The sequence below is a fragment of the Lycium ferocissimum genome, chromosome 11, assembly GCF_029784015.1.
Source record: "Lycium ferocissimum isolate CSIRO_LF1 chromosome 11, AGI_CSIRO_Lferr_CH_V1, whole genome shotgun sequence".
In the NCBI taxonomy this organism is placed as follows: domain Eukaryota; kingdom Viridiplantae; phylum Streptophyta; class Magnoliopsida; order Solanales; family Solanaceae; genus Lycium; species Lycium ferocissimum.
This window is the reverse complement of record NC_081352.1, coordinates 54,462,451-54,485,017: the sequence shown is the minus strand read 5'-3', so window position 1 is coordinate 54,485,017 and position 22,567 is coordinate 54,462,451. Positions and strand designations below refer to the sequence as shown.

The following is a 22,567-nucleotide window of genomic DNA, read 5'->3' as shown; positions in this document are numbered from 1 at the left end:
AGTTTCAAATCATATTTGGACATACAATCTGGATATTTTAAGTTGTATTTTCTCTTATAAACATAAAAACCCCACAAATTGTGAAAACTATCAAAACATTCTCAATTCTTATACAATCTTACCAAATTAGCAAATCATAATTTATAACAAAATTAGTACACTACTAGAAGGCTTTTCTAAAAAATACAACATCAATTAATCAAACTTTACTTCAATAAAATCAAAAATTTAACACGAATATTAATGTAATTACTATTTAATATAATCTTCTCACATAAATTAAAGGTTGGTAGACATAAATAAAGGTTGATGGAAGTTAATGAGATTGGTAAATGATCGATGGGGGTAATTGTTAAAAATATTTACCAACTTATGGATCTTTTTTTTTACAAAATATTAACTTATGGGTTAAATTTTGTATTTAAAAAAAGTTAAAACCATAGTTTCAAACCCCAAACCATGCTTTTTGGATGATTTGGGTTCAAACCATGGTTTCAAACCATGGCTGAAAATTGATGATCAAACGCTGGTTTGAAACCGTAGTTTCAAACCATGACTTGAAAATTGATGGCCAAACGCCTACTAAGCACTTTTATCACTATTTACGTCATTTATCCCCTTTGAAATAGAGAACGCACAATGCCTTCTGTATTCAAAAAATTAGGCAAGGGATACTATCATTAAAGCCTGCATTTGCAAGGGTCAAATATACATTTTCTATCTTTTAGTTATATAATTTAATTTATTATGTTGTTTAAATACATATTTTCCCCTAAAAATGATAAAACTTGCCAAAATCATACTAAAATTATAAATATTTTCTCCTCTTAAAATTGTTATATACACGATCAATATAATTTGTTTTTTTACACTTATCAAATCACCATAATAATATTTATATATAAATATTTTTTTAACCAACAATATATACAACCTAAACCACTCTATAGACTATTCTCTTCGTCCCAAAATACATGTCGTCCTTACTAGAAATATTCGTCTTCAAATACTTGTTATTTTAAAAATTCAAGAAAAAATTAAGTAGTTTTTTCCCGGTGTATATTTTTCAAGTTTAAAAGGGAGCACATTTTGATGGAGTTGACATAGACATATAATAAACATTTACTAAGGAAGATATGATGATGAAACATTTTAAGATGGTAAAATAGTCAAAATGCTATCTTTATTAATGATTTCTTAAGAGTCGTGTAAATAAAAACACGCCAACTATCTTGAGACTAACTCTCTCTCAGAATAAGTGTCACTTGAGCAAAAAATAAAATCTCAAAATAAGTGTTATCTTAGAAATTCAAGACAAAATTTGATAAATATTTTTTACTATGCCCTTAGCATTAAAGATATAATCCTCAATCCTAAGAAACCTAACAATAGTGATAGTTCAGTAAATGTATTAATTTATTAATAAGCGTGATTTTTGTTAATCGGACACTTATTTTGGGAGGGAGAGAATATTTGATTAGGATAGAGGAGCAATTAGAGTAAAAGAGATTGGCTAGGTTCAGCGGTGAAATGGTGAAAAAGTTCGGCGGTGAAACAATTTTGAACTGCGCACTTAGTGGGTGAAAACTGAAAAATGGATATACCACTAACTCATTTCCGACAGTGGCATTAACGTAATAAAACCAAATTTCAAGCCTAATAATAAACCCCCTGTTAATATAAACCCGACATTAGTCCTCCATACTTTCTTCTATACTCTCTGTCAGTCGCATTTCAAAGCGACTGTCTCCTCTCTCTTATTCCCCCATTTTAATTTTCTCTCTGTAAAACACCATTAACATCGTTCTCTAATCTCTCTTTTTTCACCAAAATGGGTCCTTCTTCTTTACTCTGTTTCACCATCATTTCCTTTTTTCTGATTTTTCAACCATGTTTTTCCAAGAAAACTTACATTGTTCACATGAAACACCACCAAAAACCTCTTTCTTTTTCAACCCATCAAGATTGGTACTCATCTCAAGTCAAATCCCTCTCTTCTACAACATCTGAGTCCACCCTTCTTTATTCTTATGACACAGCTTATCCTGGTTTTGCTGCTTCTCTTGACCCAAATGAAGCAGAACAGCTTCGACAGTCAGATGATGTTGTTGGGGTGTACGAGGATACTGTTTACACACTTCATACAACAAGAACACCTGAGTTTCTTGGGCTTGATAATGAGTTAGGTTTGTGGGCTGGTCACACCCCACAGGAACTCAACAACGCTGCTCAAGATGTTGTTGTTGGCGTACTCGATACCGGAGTTTGGCCTGAATCTGAGAGTTTTAATGACATTGGTATGCCTGATGTGCCTTCTAGATGGAAAGGTGAATGTGAATCAGGACCTGATTTTGACCCGAAGAAACATTGCAACAAGAAATTAATTGGTGCTAGATTTTTCGCTAAAGGTTATCGTATGTCATCGAGTGCATTTACAAACCAACCAAGACAACCTGAGTCACCACGTGACCAAGATGGTCATGGGACACACACAGCTAGTACTGCTGCTGGTGCACCCGTGGTCAATGCTAGTCTCCTTGGTTACGCTAGTGGCACAGCGCGTGGTATGGCACCACGCGCGCGTGTAGCTACTTATAAGGTTTGTTGGCCTACTGGTTGTTTCGGGTCGGATATATTAGCGGGTATGGATCGTGCTATATTGGATGGTGTTGATGTGTTGTCTTTGTCTTTGGGTGGTGGGTCTGGTCCTTATTATAGGGATACTATTGCTATTGGTGCTTTTACTGCGATGGAGAGAGGTATTGTTGTGTCTTGTAGTGCTGGAAATAGTGGACCTGCTAAAGCATCCCTTGCAAATACCGCTCCATGGATAATGACTGTTGGCGCTGGAACTATTGACCGTGATTTCCCAGCCTTTGCTGTTTTAGGTAACGGGAAAAAGTTAACCGGGGTTTCTTTATATAGCGGAAATGGTATGGGGAAAAAGATGGTCGCGTTAGTTTATAATACGGATAGTAGTGGTAGTCTTTGTTTGCCAGGTTCACTTGACCCGAAAAACGTACGTGGGAAAATAGTTGTGTGTGATAGAGGGACTAATGCTAGGGTAGAAAAGGGGCTAGTTGTTAAAGAAGCTGGTGGGGTTGGTATGATATTAGCGAATACTGTTGAGAGTGGTGAGGAAATGGTGGCAGATAGTCATTTGTTGCCTGCATTGGCGGTAGGAAGGAAAGTGGGGGATTTTGTAAGACAATATGTGAAGAATGAGAAGAATCCGATGGCGGTGTTAAGTTTTGGTGGGACTGTGGTGAATGTGAAACCGTCACCGGTGGTGGCAGCGTTTAGTTCAAGAGGGCCTAATACTGTGACACCACAGATAATGAAGCCTGACGTAATTGGACCTGGTGTGAATATTTTGGCTGCTTGGTCTGAGGCTATTGGACCTACTGGACTTGAGAAGGACACCAGAAGGACCGAGTTCAACATCATGTCTGGTAAGTATTACTCCCTCCAGTCTCAAAATACTTTGCCGTGTTTGTTACTTACATGTCCCTTAAAGAAAATATTACTCCCTCCGTCCCATAATAAGTATCACCTTAATTAAAAATACGCATATTAAAAAATTAATAATGTATTGTAAAGTTTATCAAATTACTCCTATATAATAAAAATAAACTACTTTTGCCTTTTGATTAGAGCATGCACAAGAAATAACCTTTTGACATTGAGAATTCAATAATACCAAGTTACTATATGGTTTTTTCAATCATCAGTTAGATCTTACTTTATTGTCTAAGAGTAGAATTGAAAAAAATTAATCAATTTATGTCTTGATTTTCTAAGATGACACTTATTACGAGATAAAAAAATTTGACTAAGGTGACACTTGTTATGGAACTGAAGGAGTAGTAATTAGGAATGTTTGACTATTTTACCCTTATTTATGTCTTAAATATAATCTCTTATGGAATATTTACTCTATTTATGTGCTACAATTAAAGTATTTGTAATCTTCAAGAACAATACTATTAAGGGTAAAATGGAAAAAGAGACAATACTATTAAGGGTAAATGGGAAAAGATACAATACTATTAAGGGTAAAATAGGAAAAGATACAAAATAATACTTTATTTTGTGGTGAACTTCTAAAAATGACAAAGTATTTTTAGACCAATAATTTGGGCAAGGACAACAATTATTTTGAGGACTAGGGACGAACGGATAGATGATTTGATTAAATTACCCCTAATTAAATAGGTATTGAGATTTGACACATAACACTTAATAGGGACAAATTTGAAAAATTTTAAAAAAATTCTTTTTTGATTTGACAAGTAGATATTCTTTTTTACCCAAAAAAAAAAAAGCCAAGTGAACACTGTTTTTTTTTTTGATCTGGAGAGAGTATTAGATCTTGCAATTATTGTTACTACTAAGCTGCACACTTAATAAAGAAGAAAGCGGACACACATATATATACTAAAGACGAGTGTTTATTTGGTCAACATGCTTAATTAGTGCGTGGTGATCTGGAGTATAATTATGTAGTATAGCACATGCCTAAAGTTAAGAGGTTCACATGTGGAGAGAGTCAATGATAGATTACATTAGTTAGGTATAATAAGTATCGGATGCAGCTTCCGAGAAAAAAGTTGACTAAATTTAGACTTATTTGTATGGTGTGACGTGTGATGAAATAGAAGCACTGATCAATCTTGAGGGGCTCGTTGTAGGAGTTTAGACATGAAGTTGCAGGAGAAGAAATGATTAATTGACGTGAAATATTACTATTATATATAAGAGGGAATGTGAGGACTTTTGTAGTCCTCACAATAATTTCCCAAATTTTTAAAAACTTTTTCATTAATTACTTTTATGTCCTAATTTTATTTATTTAAGTCAATTTTTTATTTTTTGTTTTCAAAGTCTACTTTTCAAAAGCCTATTTGAAATGTGACTTTTTTGTTTTACAATAATTTTCAAATTTTTTTAAAACTTTTTTAATTAATTACTTTTAGGTCCTAATCTTATTTATTTATGTCAATTTTTTTGTTTTTGTTTTTAAAGTCTACTTTTCAAAAGCTATCAAACCTCCTATCTCATTTTTCACGTTTTCGATTTTCTCTCGACGCGCCGATATCCGCATTTTCAGCCAATTAATCCAGTATAATTCGACCGCATCGCGCCTATTCGGGAGCGCTTCTCCAAAGATTTTTTTTTCCATATCCATGTTCGAACCGCTAATCCCTAATTAAGAGAGGGAGCAGCTCCATCCGCCGCAAGTTAAATTATGTATTTGTCTTAAAAGTTCATTAACTATGTATAGATTATTTATTTAGAACTAAATAACTTCAGAAAATTAGGATACATAAGTTATAATTTCATCAAAATGGAAGTTAAAATATTAAAGGAGTAATGAAAATTTTGCTTTTATATAACTACCCACTATGTGACTACAATGATAGTATTGTTGTTGCTGTTGTTGTTGTACGCTTGTACTAACACAAATTATATTTCTTGGGCTTAAAATATCTCGCTTATATTCAGCTACGCGCGCTTCTCGGGCCTCACATAACTAGTATGTTATAGATGATCTGTAGATATCAGTTTCATTTATTATGTGAACAATTACCTGAAAGTTTTATGTTATAGATGATCAGATAGTGTAACAATTCATGAGCAATATGTTGCACTTGTTCAGCTTTTGTGCAATAGTGAGCTTAAAATATGGCAAAGTGGTATAGTCTGTCTTCCACTAATGAATTCCCATGATCGACGGACCCTTTGGAATCCCAGATTGGTCCCTACAAAAAAAGTATAAAGGTCTTAAACTTATCATGGATTAACATCATCATTTGTCCCATATAGCACTCCTGGACCTACCTGAAACAGTTCATTGGCAGGAAACAATATGATGTACTTTCCGAATCTCACTTGAAAATCTGACGCAGAACTCATCTTTTGAATTTTATACTTCATTAACATTATTTGATCTTGATTTTACATCATACTCTTGCAGGCACATCCATGTCATGTCCTCATATTAGTGGACTAGCTGCATTGCTTAAAGCAGCACATCCGGATTGGAGCCCAAGCGCCATCAAATCAGCACTTATGACAACTGCGTATGTTCGTGACGCCACCAACTCCCCTCTTCGTGATGCCGAAGGTGGTCAACTCTCCACTCCATGGGCTCATGGATCAGGTCATGTTGATCCCCACAAGGCACTCTCCCCAGGTCTCGTCTACGATATTGCCCCATCGGACTACATCAAGTTCTTATGCTCCTTGGACTATGAGTTGAGCCACATACAAGCCATTGTCAAAAGCCCGAATGTCACTTGTGCTAAGAAATTTGCAGATCCCGGGCAGATCAACTACCCTTCATTCTCAGTTTTGTTCGGGAAATCAAGGGTTGTTCGTTACACCCGTGCTGTGACCAATGTGGGAGCTGCTGGATCCGTTTATGAGGTAGTCGTTGATGCTCCCCCAACCGTTTCTGTGACCGTGAAGCCATCAAAGCTTGTATTCAAAAGGGTAGGACAGAGGCTGCGCTACACCGCGACATTTGTGTCCAAGAAGGGTGTTAGCACGATGACCAAGAGTGCGTTTGGTTCGATTTTTTGGAATAATGCTCAGAACCTAGTTAGGAGTCCAGTCTCATATTCTTGGTCACAGCTATTTAACTGAAAAGTTGTTGTCCCTTTAATCTAATGTATGGGTTTTCCCCTTTGAATTACCAACAAAATTGTGGTAAACAGATCTGCAATTGGAAGTGTTTTTAGTGATCTGAGTGATAGGGTGTGGATGGAAGTTCCTCCAAAGTTTTAGTTTTTCTTTCCAAGTAAAATCATGCAATGCAATTATAGCCCTGCTTGTATGTTGATGTGAGCGTTCACCGATCATGTATTATAACATCTCAAGATATTTGATAAATTTCCTGAAAGAATCAACATCTCTGATGTGAAGTGTTTTTACACCTCTCCTCTCAATAGCTAAATTTGGTGTTGTGGATCTCCCAATCACGTATGCATCTTGCAGTGCATTATTTCTGCCATTTGCAGCACGAGTGGTGGTAACATTAGCTACCCTGCATGACTGCCAATGTTGCAGCTTTACGAGCATGTGAATAGGCATGAGTGTTCGGTAAGAGAATTTAGATCCCTCAATATAAGGTCTTGATGACTCATAAATATGGACCTACACACCCTCGTTTTATGGGCCTTGGATCATAACAGTATGGATTCAAAGAGAAGACTTAGTTACCCTTGGTTTACGGGCCTAGGGATCATACGAGATGGACATATGTGGTGCGGCAGGCAGACTACATGAAAATGAAACACATTTGTCGAAAATTTCTGGTAAAAAAGCGGGGTAAAACAGGTCGATGCAAGACAGGTTAAAAATAGAGAAAAAAAAATGCTAAGCTTAACAGAGTGGGCGGGTTAAAACCCTTGCGGTTTAAGACTTCACCACACTCGCCCTGCCCCATTTGCCATCCGTATTTCATAACAATAGTGCCACTCACTTTCTGGGATATGCACCCCGGTTCAGGTACTACAAATCGAAGGAGACGAATGTTCAGAACCTACTCAGCATGACGAGCTAAAAATCCAGGTATCCATCCATTAATCAAACCATCCAAAAGAGAAATGCATGTTTAGAGCCTTACTCAGCTTGAAGAGCTAATTGGAAAAAATGCAGCAATTGCATGACCAAAAGGCAAAATTTATCTAGCAACTAAACTTTATATTAACTACTTTTTTAGGAAAAATGAAACTCAACAGTTATTATTCCTGTTTTGAGAGCAGCCCTAGAGGTGCCACAACGCAGATCATTGTAAAGTAGGAAACAAGGCAACTCCAAATCCAAATGCTATTCAGACAAAAATATTCACAATTTTATAGAAGCAAGCTTTCTTATAGGAATTATTGCATGATTTAATAGTACTGACTACTAACAGAAGTAGCACGGGCAGAAGCAGCGCAAGCAATTTTTACAACAGGAACTACAATTTAACTTTGGACATCTAGGATAAGAACATGTACATGTACATGGGCTACAAGAGGGGCAGCTAAAGCAGGAAGGACACTTTAAGCTACAGCAACTCCATTTGCAAACAGGCTTGCTGCAGCAGCATTTAGACCGTGGACACGAGAAACATTGACACTTAGGTATTGAGCAACTGATAGATGGGCAGCAGTTACATATATTGCAGTTACAGCAGTCCGGCATCTTTATACGAGGACATCGGCACCAGCAACAAATCCACGAGAGATTGAAACATGATGAGCCACTACAATGTCAAAGAAACTTATGTCAATAGGAGAAGCCACAACGGTGATTAAATCCATTTAATACATCTAATTATTTGGAAGCTCCTGAACCGAATGAGCCTCATATGATGCCAATGAGATAACCATCAAATTTGTTTAGCGGTTTATGCTTTATTTGACAAAATGTAGAAATATATAAGTCTATGTAATGTAACCTCTAACTGTCAACCTACTTGAAGAAACTGTCACTTCATCAGACCTCATATCCCTAGGCTTAGAAAACATTCCTCCAACACATATTTCATGACTGCCGCAGTGCAGATTAGGCTAATTACTTTGTTCTTAGTATAATCTTTCTTTTCCAGTAAGAAATGACATTATGAAAGCTAGGTTCAAAAAGATGCACTAACTGCGCAAGATTATATCAGGGTCTACCAAAACCAAAAGAGCTTACTGCTATTTTAAAAAAAAGTTTCCTCATGAAAAGACATAATTGCCATTTGCAAAAACTAAACTTGATGAAGCTTATGAGCCAAGGAAGAGCACAAACATAATCCATATAAAATATGAATAGTGCACATACTGAAGCACAATTGCCACTAACTTTGTTACTTCCTCCGTCCCAATTTATGCGATATAGTTTAATAGAGCACGGAGTTTTAGAAAGTAAGGAAGACTTTTGAAACTTGTGGTCTAAAACAAGTCATAGAAATTTGTGTGGCTGTAAATCGTTTCATTAAGGGTAAAAGTGGAAGTTTTAAGTTAAATTATTTCCAAATATAGAAACGTATCATTCTTTTGGGACAGAATAAAAGGAAAGTATATCACATAACTTGGGACAGAGGGAGTACTTGCTATTTACTGTCTGTTCTTCCAGCTTATTAGCCACCAAGAAAGTATTTGCTCTCTATGAACATAGTGCTCTATTCACTTTTTGCAAGTATCCAATTCGGCAGCCATGTTGGATCACAATTGCAACTAACCTTAGTTACTATTTGCTGTCTATTCTTCTAGCTTATGACCCAACAAGGTATTGGTCTGAATAGATTCTGCACAACATTTTGCAAGTTGCCTAACAGGATGCTGAACTTTTTATCTAGGCAACCTAAGAACATTTAATAGTTATGCATAAAAAGTGTATGATGTTTAAGTTTTAGTCCTTTCATGCAGTTAATGGAAAGATAATCTCTCGCTATCTCTTTAGTTCTTATATGTATCTCAATCTAATAAAATCGATATAGAATCTTGAACAGTAATCATATTTCAAGCTCAGTATAACGCAAAAAAGCAATGCTTAGAACTTAGCATACCAGAGCCGTTTCCAGAAACAACAGCACCTATGACTCTTCTTTATTCTGAAACGAGGGAATAAAGGCAATGAGAAGGTGTAAAAATATATAAGACTGGAAATACACTTAAATTCTGGTAGAAATGACTGTTGAATACTTTCTTACGTTGGTATAAGAGGATCTGAATGGTCCGATACAAATTCTGTCACCCTGCAAATTGTCAACATCATTCAATACAGAGGTACTTTAAAGGAACATACATAAATTCATTGCACATGACTTCAGTAGTACAGACTACAGAGCATGTGGAAATAAATGCACGTATGTAAATATGCTCTTTACATACTCTTTACAGGACCGAGAAGCAGGTTGAAGGCCGTCAATGGATTTCAGTTCTTCCTGCTCATAAGAATTGGATTGAAATGAGACGTGAACAAAATGAAAATAACTTCATACAAAAATCTCTGAAGCAAGCCCTGGTACAATTAAAAGTACTGCACATTCATCACTTCAAAGTACAAAGTACAAACAAGTTTGCGGTAAAACATACAATATAATCTCTAATAAACTGTAAAACGTCAGCACATTAAACTGCCATCTGTATCTTTGGTTTCAGTTAAATTCTTCTACGCTTTTCCTTTATCCCAACAAGGAAACTAGTGACATGCTGTCTAGGATATATGCAAGGCCAAAATCAAGGTTATTTTGCGACAGATCTTTGGTGGTTGTAGGTCAATTGAAGATGATGTTACGCAACTTTCTAGGACCAAATATTGGAAATGCCTCAAAGAGCTAGGAGTATATGTTACTATATAAAATGATGAAGAGCCCAGGGATAGGTCGAGATAACTAATTATAAAACCCTGGAGTAAGCTTCTGCTTTTCCATATGTAAAATTCTTAAGCAACCTGCTTATTCAGCAGTAGGAAGACTAACTTCCAAAGCATGAGCAAAAATCTAATACCTTAATCCTTTTCTGCTTTTCCCCTGTGGAGAGGGGACAGGAAGTCTCCGGTCCCCAAGTATGGAAATCAATATGCAAGAGGAGAGAAGTACAAAAGTATGGAACCAGTTTAAAAATGAGATATCAAAGTTTCAATGTTGCCTAGCATTGCATGTGCAAGTAGTACAAATTCGGGTGGAAGTAAATTCATTTGATATGTTAACTCTGGAAAAAATACATGAACATCTAAACAGGAAAATATTGCATCATGCAACTTTCTCAAAGCTTAAGTTAATCCTCCACCAGCAAGCAGAAAACTTGACTAACAAATGGGCAGGCTGAAAGCCTAAGAACTCTATTTAAGATAATCTTGGATGATTATGGTCTTTCTAATTGACACTTCAAATTAGCATGCCAATGCCATGTCTTTTCGAAATTTAATGACAGTAATTAATTGAAGTGGTCATTCAAATTGAGTACACGGCAGTACATTCTATGCATCTAGTCACTGGTTAAGCATATGGACATGAAGCAACAGTGAAGATTAGTAGAGTCTATTACAGATATGCTCCTCAATATGCTATCCCAACAAAGATTTAATTGGAGTACTCTGAGATAAAAATCAAATTAAACAAAGATTCAGCCCTTAACCTTCGTAGCAGGCAATCTACTGTTTTTCCATCTCAAGACTAAATATGAAAAAACTAAAAACAAGGGCTAAAGTAAAAGATAGTCTAATACAGAAAGAAAAAAACACTTATGCTTAACTATAAATTCAATATGATGTGACAAACCTTTACCTAAAAATAGTGGCCTCAAGGTTACATAGAATCAAGAATGACTAGATAATTTTAACTCATCACCAAGAAAATTTACACTTGAAATAGACCAAGTAAAAGATAGTACAGAAAGCAAACAAAATTTATGTGTAGATAAAAATTCAATATGAAGTGACAAAGCTTTACCTCAAAATAGGGGTGTTTACATATAACAACACAAAACTGTTTCCAAACAAGAATGACAACATGATAATTTTAACTCATTACCAAGAAATTTCAATTCACACATCAAATACACAATAACTAGCTAACCTCAAGAAAGCCAATTTCTCTTTCAAGCATCTGAACTTTAGCCAATTCTCTACGTTTGCCATACAAATCTGGATACTGAGGTGGTGATTTTGGACGAGGTGGTGGCAAAGATGGCACTGAACCAGTTCCTCCAGAACCAGCCCCTACCATTATTTTCCTTTTTTCACTTTCACCAACAACAGTATATCAAATTCACCACCAAAATCACCCCACTCTTGGTGGTCCTGTTTCTACATATAAAAGTACTTCTCCAATCACCCAACTAAGAATCTTGAAAACAAAATGACCTTGCAAATGGGCAAACAACAAAGGACGTACACAGACTAATAATATTGAAAGTGGCAGACTTTGGTAGTACAATAGTGGTTATAGTCTTGCTGACACAAATAACAAATGAAACTCTTTTTTTTTTTTTTTACTTCTTATTTTCACAAATGTATACACACAAACTGGGGCCTTAGTGGAAGAGGCGGGCCAAGGAGTAAAAACACAAGTAAAAAAAAAATAAAAAATTGAAGGGCAGAGTTAAGGAAGAAGGTGAAGTAGACAGATGAAGAGAAATAATTACTGTACTGAGTTTTTACTGACGCTTGGGATAATTGGAGAGTCCAAAGAAAGAGGCAGGAAAAACAGGACCCCAACAACTAATGCCAAATAACAACAACCAAGAAGACATAAGTATCAGTACAACAATTCATTCACACATACACATCACAATACTAATGAATAAATAGGGTAGCAATAGGATAAATGCTACTACTTCATTTTATTAATTTCATTTATATCCTCATGCAAACTTTCAAGTTTTCATTTAATGTGTATATTAAATAAGAACAGGGTGTCCACAAGATTCTATATTTAATTTTCAAGATTTTAATAACATAACAAAGTGAACAGTAGTAATAACAGTAAGAGCTGAAAAGGGTGTAATAATTACTCTTCTATATCCTGTGATGGGACTGTGAAGACAAATCCACTTTTATGGACAATGATAATAGTTGAGAAAGAGGCACAGGGTCTATGATGATCATAGTAGTAGATAGTAAAAAAGGCTGCCACTAGTGCTGGTTTGAAGGACATCTTGATGTAGAAGTAACAGCTATGTATTGTAGAAATATATTTTTGAAATAATGGTAAAAAAAATAACTACATTTTTTAGTTTCCTAGTTAAACTATCAAATTATTTAGCAAAATACATCTAAATTATCAATTTGTTCACTTTTTCTATCTCAAAAGTGAACAACGGATAGTTGAAATATTTTTTGCTAACTAGTTAGTAATAGCTTAGGTATAAAACTCTAGCATGTGATAGTTCAGATAAAAAACTAAAGAAAAATTCATACTTGAATTGTGTTTTGACCCTTTTAACTCTATTTTTTTTTTTTTTTTTTGAAAAAAGACTCTAGTATGTGTATGTAAGTATTATTTCTGCGTGGGGGTGTGGTATCTATGGGGGAAAGGGTTGCAGTATGTTGCAGAGACTAGCAGAGAGTGGGACTGTAGGTTTTGTTGGGAGGGCCGAAAAGCTCAACGTTAATGTTAAGGCTTCAGAAACGCACGTGACTGTCGCGTAGGATAGAGAAAAAATTATTAGCATTAAGGAGGATTTTACTGTGTACTTTCATCCTCGTTTACACAGTAAATCGGGAAATTCTTAGGAAACTCATCAACCCCCTTTCATCTTCTCTCATAATTGAAACAACTAATTCTAATAATTTTTACTTTGTCAGGTTAAAACTATTACGGTTCACTTCACTCTAATTTGATTGATGAAGTTTGAATGGGGTAAGGAGCTTAAGACGAAAAAAAGAGAAATTTTTAAAATTTTCTAATATATATAAGTGCGGTGGGGGTACGAACACCAGGGGCGGTCCTACGTGGGAGCAAGTGGGATCAATTGAACCCACTTGCTCAAAATTTTTATACTACTTATTTATGGAAATTAATTTTCGAAGAACTAAATGCAGTATATTAACGGCGATTGAACCCACATGACAAAAAAGCAGGCGCGGCGTAATGGTTAATGTGGGTTCATTTTGACCATTTTGAGGTTTTGTTATGAACCAAAATAACAATGAGGTCGAAACCCATTACGTTATGCCTAGTATTGCTTTCACGGTGAGTTACTATCGGGGACTTTAGTTTTTTTTTTTTTTTTGAACCCCCTTGCACGAAATCCTGGGTCCGCCACTGACGAACACAGCTACCCCGCTTGTACCAAAAGCTTTAAAAAATATACCTGCAATGAATGCTTGTACCATAAGCTATATAAATTGTACAGTTTAACCAACTACTTTTTTATCTCACGTGGACATATGTCATTGTATTGAATATTTATTCTATCGTCATGTATACACGTATGCACCCCAAATTTAATTCTCTGACACATATTTATTTTCTCCTTGTACTTTTATTCGTTCTTAACCAACTACTTTTTTATCCATGTAGACATATGTCATAACATATGTCATAGTACTGAATATTTATTCTCTCCTCATGTATAGACATATGCACTTCAATTTTAATTCTCTGACACATATTTATTTCCTCCGTACACTTTTACTTGTTCATAAATGAAGTACTTAACATTACTAAAATATATATATGTCTAAATTACTTATTCATTTGCAAAACCAAGATAAAATTAATTAAATCTTTCCCATCTTACCCTTAGTAATAAATGTTCTTGAAAATAGTCAATTTTGATTAGAATGTATTTATTGGAGAGAGATAGGGGTAAGATAAGAAATACATCTTTTATTTATTTCGATTTACATAAAAAGAAAAGTAACAAGTAATATGGGACGAAGGAGTATATCTTTTACCATAATATTAATATTTATTGGTGTAGTCTCAATAGCTCGAAAATGATTTGAAAATGAGTAATTAATGTGAAGGGTAAAATTAATAATAAGAACAAAAATTTCTTTTCCTATATTACTTGGGCACATTACTAAAAATATATGTCCAAATTACTTGTTCATTTACAAAATCAAGATGAAATCAATTACATCTTTCCCATCTTACCCGTAGTAATAAATGTTTGAAAATAACAATTTTGATTAGAATGTATTTATCAGAGAGGATCGAACAATAGCAATGAAAATTTATACCAAAAGTTATATAAATTGCATGCTTAACTAACTACTTTTTTATCCCACTTGGACATATGTCATAAGATCGAGATTTATTTTCTTCTCATGTATACATGTATGCACTTCAATTTTAATTCTCCTACACATATTTATTCCATCCATGCACTTTCACTTGTCCACTTTTGACTTTTCACGTTCTTTAAAAATTAATAAATGAATCATACATTTTATCATAATATCCATATTTATTGGTGTATAGTCTCAATAACCTCAGAAAATGTTTGAAAAAAAGTAATTAATGTGAAGGATAAAATAAGAAGAACAAAAATTTCTTTTTTTAACGTCGACAAGTAAAAGTGAAGGGAGGGAGTGACTTTTATCCCCGTTTTCCTTCTTTGTCAATACTTTACTTATTTTACTCTCCTTTGCATTCCTTGATTATTATATCTTTCTAATTTTGATTTCTTTGTGACAATTCTTTTTATCTATAATTGTTAATATAAAAAATTATAATATATTTTTTAATTAATTTAATAAAAATATTTTATTAGTTTTTCTTTTAAAAAATCCAATATATACAACAATGGTCTGAACAGTTAATTAATTGAAATGAATATCAATCATTTGCATATATATAAGATATTAAAGAATTTAAAAGAAAAAATCTAGAATCAAAATATTAATTTTCCCTCATATTCTTACTAATTTTCTTTTTCAGATCAATGAACAACTTTCATTATCATGATAATGAGACAAAAGTTCGACTCTTTCCATCTCAAAGACTTATTTCCATCATATATTTTTAAATTTTAAACTCCATTTTTCAAAATATTAATTTTCCCTCATATTCTTACTAATTTTCTTTTTCACATCGATGAACAACTTTCATTGTCATGACAATGAGAAAAAAGTCCGACTCTTTCCATCTCAAAGACTTAATTCCATCATGTGTTTTTAAATTATAAACTCCATTTTTTAATTATAACTAAAGTGATGGTATAATAAATGAAGTACTGCCTCAGTCCCATATTACTTGGCCACATTACTAATAATATATGCCCAAATTACTTGTTCATTTATAAAACCAAGATAAAATTAATTAAATCTTTTCCATCTTACCCTTAGTAATAAATGTTCTTGAAAATAGTCAATTTTGATTGGAATGTATTTATTGGAGAGAGATAGGGGTAAGATAGTAAAACACATCTTTTATTTATGATTTCTAAAGGGGCGTGCAAAAGGGAAAGTGACAAGTAATATGGAATGGAGGGAGTATATATTTTACCATAATATTCATATTTTTTGGTGTAAGTCTCAATAGCCTTGGAAAATGAGTAATTAATGTGAAAGGTAAAATTAATAATATTAAGGACAAAAATTTCTTTCTCTGGATATATTAACATGGGCAAGTAAAAGTGAACGAAGAGAGTGACTTTTATCCCCATTTTCCTTCTTTGTCAGTACTTTAAATGTGAAGAGAGGACGAACAATAGCAATGCAAATTTGTACCAAAAGTTATATACATTATACACTTTAACCAACTACTTTTTTATCTTACTTGGACATATATCGTAGTACTGAGTATTTATTCTCTTCTCATGTACACACATATGTACATTAATTTTAATTCTCCTACACATTTTTATTTCCTTCATGCGCTTTCGTTCTTTAAGAATTAATAAATGAAATATATATTTTATCATAATATCCGTATTTATTGATGTATAGTCTCAATAGCCTTAGAAGATGATTTGAAAATAAGTAATTAATGTGAAGGGTAAAATAAGAAGATGGATATCAACCCGTCTAAAGATACATATAAAATATTAAAGAATTTAAAAGAAAAAAATCTAGAATCAAAATATTACTTTTCCCTCATATTCTTACTAATTTTCTTTTTCACATCGATGAACAACTTTCATTGTCATGATAATGAGAAAAAAGTCCGACTCTTTCCATCTCAAAGACTTAATTTCATCATACGTTTTTAATTTTTAAACTCCATTTTCTAATTATAACTAAAGTGATGGTACATAAAATACGTTTTGTATATGTTGCTATATATAATAACAATTAGAATGTTTTTAAAAGTTATTTTCAAAATACAAACCTTAAAGACTGGCTAATTAAAGTGAATAGACATGTTCGGCCCGTGCATCGCACGGGTATGTATTGCTAGTTATAGTTATAAACGTGATATTTGTGTCATTATAAACTTTCAAAACTTGTGATCTTAAGTTATAACTGTTGGACTTAATATATTTTGATAATTGACAAAATGATTTGGACAAAATATGTGGGCCAAATCATGCATAAACATAAAACAAGTAGGCTATGCTAAATGAATCAGCTAAGCAGTTTCATGTTCCATTCTAGAATCCAACCGTGGTAGGACTCTTGGAATGAGGGAGTCTCTTGATGTTCCTCCATCCCAAACACTATCTCAACTGTGTTTAGACTCTTGGAATGAAGGAGTCTCTTGTTACTGATATCGTGTATAAGATCTTGGAGTCAACGGTGTGCTTACCTGGGATAAGCTTTGGACTTTCTTCAAGCATATCTATAGTCGTGTGAAAGCAAAGGAGTTGCCTCCATCTCAAACACTATCACTCTTCAAGTCGTTATCTAATAGTGTTTCTGATTAACCCGTTTGCCTTTACAGTTTGCTACATATATGCAGGTCTTTTATCGAAGAGATATGTACTTACATTGAGAGTAAAAGCAGAAATCAAGCAAATAAGCAAGAGCATATTTGAGAGAGTTCTGACTAGTTATTGAAGTGCTACCTAGTACAAAAAACCAGAGTGAAGAATCTATTTCATAGGCATATATTTAACAATCTTCAAGTTTAGATAACTTGTATTAGGATTGTGATTGAGTTGTACCTATTTCCAGCTTTGTTAGAAACATTGTTTTAGGTAAAAATCTTAGTTAAATTTAGCTCCAAGTTGAAGGCAACACGAAGGGGACTCAACAGTTTGTACAAATTGCTATAAGAGGGACTAGAGTTATTTCCTAGGTTGCATCTTTTGTAATCTGAATTTTGTTGAGCTTCAGAGTTTTAGTGAAGTTTGGGACAAATCCTGTAGAGGTGTAGGTTGTGGTTTTTCACCGTTGTGAGCCGGTGTAACTACCCGTTGGGTCGTTATAGTGGTTTTGACCCATGTATCCTTGTCGACCCTTCCTTAGAGTCCCGTTAGTACGATCTATGACTTAGTGAAGTCATTGGTTTGGTTCTCGAAAGGTTTGAGTGTGATCTGAGTTATTGGTGGAGGAACTAGTTAAGTTAACGAACTAGAGTTGACAATGGTCAACTCCAGGTGAGGATGACCCGTGTCAATGTTTTGGAAGTTCCAACAAGTTAATATGATGATTTTGAACTTGCTCATAAGTTTTGGTGAGGTTCCGAAGAGTTCTAGATGGGTTTGGGTTTTGTCGAGCTCGTATTCGACGTTTTCGCCGTCGGTATTTGGATAGAAAGGGCTCCACATTGATCAAACAACCTTTGTTTTGTGTGAGTTTTAAACCATTAGATCCGTGTCGTAATTACGAAGCTATAGCAAAAGGAATTGCGTTTCGCTTCCGTATGAGGGAGTTATGACTATTTTTGTGCGGGATCGGCTCCAAACAGTCGACCGTAGCGAACTCGTGGCCTCCATAGCGGGACCGCTCAGCTGCCAGGCCGACGGCGAAAGCCCTATTTTTATATCTCAACTCCGAACCATTACCCACAAGACCCCAAAGTCGCTTTCGGAGAGAAAGAGGCAAATTTCATTTCGTTCATTGGCAGAAAGCATCTCGAGGGTAAGTCCCCACCTTTATTTATTCCTTTCCCTTTCTTCTTCAAGTTCCATGATTAGTTTAAGTTCCATCAAAGGTGGGTGAAAATCCTAGAACCCTAGAATTAGTAAACCCTTAAATAATTGTGGCTTGTGACTTGTACCTTCACTGTTGCTTTATTGGTTTGCATTGATTTATCATGTTTACACTCATTTATGCATTCATACACTCATACATGATGGAAATGGTTCGAAAACGATTCATGAAAGACTTGTGGCATGATGCCTTGTGTTTGACATTGATATTGCTAATTGTTCATAGTCCATACATACTAATGAATTGGAATACGTTGAGACATACATTGTGATGTGAAATTAGTGAAGAAGTTAATATAATCTTCTTGTTGAACTTATGATACTATTTGATTCATGGTACTTGATAATCACTCATTAAAAGTGATGTGACAATATATAGATATATGTATATGAAAAGGCGCATTTGACAGGGGGTGACGATGTGTCCTAGTTGTGAGCTCGTGGTCCGAGGTTCATTCTGGAACAAGAGGTATATATATGTGAGTAGGCACATTTGACCGGGGGTGAGGATGTGGCCTTGAATGTGGCTTGGGTCCGAGGAGTGAATTCGGAACGAGTGGTACATGGACACCATGGGTCCCCTGCAGGTCATGACTACTGGGCAATGACACCAGCTAGCATGTATGTACAGTTCGAGTGATTGGTCAGTACATTGCATTGCACATTATCATATTTTGCATTGCACATCATTACATTTTATTCCGCATTATTATATGCTCGTTTGGTTCTGATTTTGATATGGATGTTAAATACCTATGTGATATGAATATGACCATTGATTGAGTTAAATTGTGGATTAGTGACTCTACCTAGGGACGGAACTTGGACTTGTGATTATCAAAGTAGATTATTGAGACTTGATGCATTTGTGGTTTAAAAGCTTCATCTTAGGTTGTGACTCTGTTATGGGATATTCTGTGACTTGGATTGAGTATTAAGTGCCTATCTGTTTATCCTGTTGATTTTATGCTTATATACGTGAACTAATCTTAGTCGGTCTATGATGCTTACCGTTACATAGTGTTTGTACTGATACTACTTTGCTGCACCCTTTTTGAGTGCAGATTGTGTTCCAGGGATTCCATCTAGACTACATCTCTAGCTTGAAGCTAGTTTGCTCGATCAGATCAGAGGGTGAGCTTCTACCCATGACATGCCACCTAAAGATCTCTTTTTCCAGATGTCTACTTTCATTCCAGACATTATTTATTAGTATATTTGACATATATTTCATTCTTTTGACATTGTTGGTTAGAGTCTTTGTACGATGACTTTCAGATTTTGGAGGTGTAATAGTTAAGACTTCCACACTTATATTATTTATTATTTATGACTTGGTCAGACTATTTATTCATTCACTTATTTATTGATTGTTAGAGTATAAATGATTAAAGAAATTGAAATTGGCTACTAACTAATGGGTTAACGGGTAAGGGTTCGCCTACTAGTGATAATAAGGTAGGTGCCCGTACAATTGGTAATTTGGGTCGTGACAGCCGGACGCTTTCCACGTAAAAATATTGTTTTGTTAATTTATCGTTCTTTATTATTTCGCAAATTAGTCTTAAGAAACAGATAAAGTAACATGGTCCATCACTCAGGTAGAAATCAGGCATAACTCAATTCACCACCTCTTGTGTTATACGGTCGGTAAATTATCAATTGTATCAGAGCAAGTTATCTTTTAATAGGCCAACACCTTAAGAAAAGATCAAGATGAATGCTGCAAAGACCAACTGGACATGGTGACAGCCAATCAATTAATAGGTTTGCATTGTTTGATGGGAAGTACTACACATACTATAAAGCTCGTATAGAGGACTTTCTATAAGCTAAAGATTATGATCTATAGGTACTGATGGACCAAAATCCCTATTAAAAAGGATGTTGAAGGTAGTGATGTGAAGAAGGAAAAGACTGAGTACACTCATGATGATCTTAAGATACTTGGGATAAATGCTAAGATCAGACGCTTTCTTGTTTGTGGTCTTGGACCATATGAGTACTACAAGATCTCATGTTGTAAAACTGCAAAGCAGATTTGGGATGCCTTGGTGATGCTCATGAAGGAACAAGTTAGGTAAGAAGGTTCAGAGTTTCTAACCTTGCCACTGACTAAGAAATGTTTAAAATGAAATCGGGTGAAACAATTTCAAAGATAATCACAAGGTTCACATCTATTGTGCATGAAATGGTATATTTAAGAAAGAATCTTATCACCAAACATTTCGTGGACAAAGTTTTTAGGACTTTGCCAAAGTCTCGAAATGGGAAGGTCAGTACCATAAGAGAGGTGAAAGACATATCAACCATGACTCTTGATGAACAGGTTGAAAATCTAAAGACCTATAAATAAACATAGAGAACTATTTGGTTCTTCAAATGCCTTCTTTATGTCTCACTTGATTGTCAAATCATCAAAACATCATTATAAGCTCAATAACTACTAGCCAATTTCCCCTTTTTTGATGATGATAAACACGTAATAGTTTCATATGTCTTCATGTGCCCTTGATCAGCTCTTTCAACCTTCTACAACTTTTGATCAATTTTTCCCTTTTGGGCTCAGCTCCTATGTTGCCAATCTTGCCTATTAGAACTAGCTTCATGATTGTTCTAACACTACAGATTTATGTTGATACAACTAAGGCTCACTACACAAGGTTTGTACGCTTGCAATAGTTTACCCTCGATCACAGCAAGGTTTGTAAGCTCACTGAGTCGGATGCTACGACTTTACCTTCCATTCATTGTAGCCTGCTAGATAACTAGGTTATAAAGACTAAGCAAGTTTTGATGGCCTGCTTAATCTGCTAGGGACTAACCTTCAACTCTTTGCAACCTTATAGATCACTAGTGTTACACCTCGGTAATTTCGTGGTGTTGCGTCGTGAATGGACTGACGTCGGGTAAGGCGGACACGAGTCCTTCACGACTACAAGAGGGCGATTGGCAACCTTAATGTATACAATATCAGATTTTTAAGTCGTAGGACTTGGTGAGACTAGGTTCGTCAAAAGGAAGTGGAGTATAAGTTATGTTTGGGAAGGATTTCATGGGTGTTGAATTAATGAATATTTAGTAAGGTCTCGAGGATGAGTTATAATGTCCGTTAGATTGTTAAGGAGGTGTTGCACGAGTACCAAGAAGGTTCCATAAGGATTCGAGATCAAACGAAGCGACGAGAACGAAATTAAAAAATTGGGGATTATACGACCATATATACGGACCGTATATTTTACACGGCCCGTATATCTGGCCGTAGAACCCTTCCAGTGAAGGGTGATTTTTCTGGAGATTCTGGAAGAAACATACGGTCCAATATACGGACCGTATATTGAACCGTATATTTCGGGTCGGGTCCGAACTTAAATTTTATATATGCACGATTTTACCTTCTTTTTCTCATTTCTCACTTCTCTAATCTTCCAAAAACCTCTAGAACCCTCTCCCTAACACATCAATACATATTCAAGAAGGGGAAACAAAGATTAAACATCAAAGATTAGTAGAATCAAGGGTGTGAATGCTTCCTGAAGATTGATAGAAGTTGAAAATCTCCTTGGAAGGCAAGTGGAGTTTTTCTTAAGTGGAGTATCTTATCCAAAGACCATCTGTACATAATCAAGGTGAGTTTTACAATTATTTCATGATAGTAAGGGTGTAATGTAGTTGAAGAACTCGAATTAGGAACAAGTATTGAATATGAGCTTGAGTATGCGAATAATGGTATATTGGTTGGAAAGGTAGTTAAATTATGATTCATGGCATTATGAGTATTGTTGTGTTGTTGTTGGGAGCTGCTTTATCACATGGGGAAAGTTGTCGAAACAAACGAAATGCTGCCCAATTTTCGTTAGCCCTATCCGCCTTAGTTTAGGCTTAAGCATACCTTCAACAATCTAACCTTCGTACGAATCCCTTTGTATGTAGAATCGTAAGTCGGAAGGAAAGCTTTTAGTTGACGTCTTTTAAGAGATACAAAGGTATGTAAGGCTATCCCCTTTTTCTTTCAAAGGCATGACCCTTATATTTTGATT

The 22,567-nt window shown here is 34.9% G+C and overlaps 2 protein-coding genes across 2 annotated transcripts; one reads left to right on the top strand and one right to left on the bottom strand.

The window, feature by feature from the left end:
* Positions 1-1,707: 1,707 nt before the first annotated feature.
* Positions 1,708-6,937, top strand: LOC132037338 (subtilisin-like protease SBT1.8). The gene is made up of 2 exons (XM_059427838.1): positions 1,708-3,452; positions 5,978-6,937. The coding sequence occupies exons 1-2, from the start codon at positions 1,832-1,834 to the stop codon at positions 6,646-6,648; spliced, it is 2,292 nt and encodes a 763-aa protein (XP_059283821.1). The 5' UTR covers positions 1,708-1,831; the 3' UTR covers positions 6,649-6,937.
* An 879-nt stretch (positions 6,938-7,816) lies between these two features.
* LOC132037339 (guanine nucleotide-binding protein subunit gamma 3) lies at positions 7,817-12,444 on the bottom strand. The gene is made up of 6 exons (XM_059427839.1): positions 12,126-12,444; positions 11,558-11,787; positions 9,870-9,922; positions 9,689-9,733; positions 9,545-9,589; positions 7,817-8,254 (listed from the first exon to the last, which is right to left on the bottom strand). Exons 2-6 carry the CDS (start codon positions 11,705-11,707, stop codon positions 7,915-7,917), a joined length of 633 nt encoding a protein of 210 aa, XP_059283822.1. The 5' UTR covers positions 11,708-11,787; positions 12,126-12,444; the 3' UTR covers positions 7,817-7,914.
* Between the last annotated feature and the right edge of the window lie 10,123 nt (positions 12,445-22,567).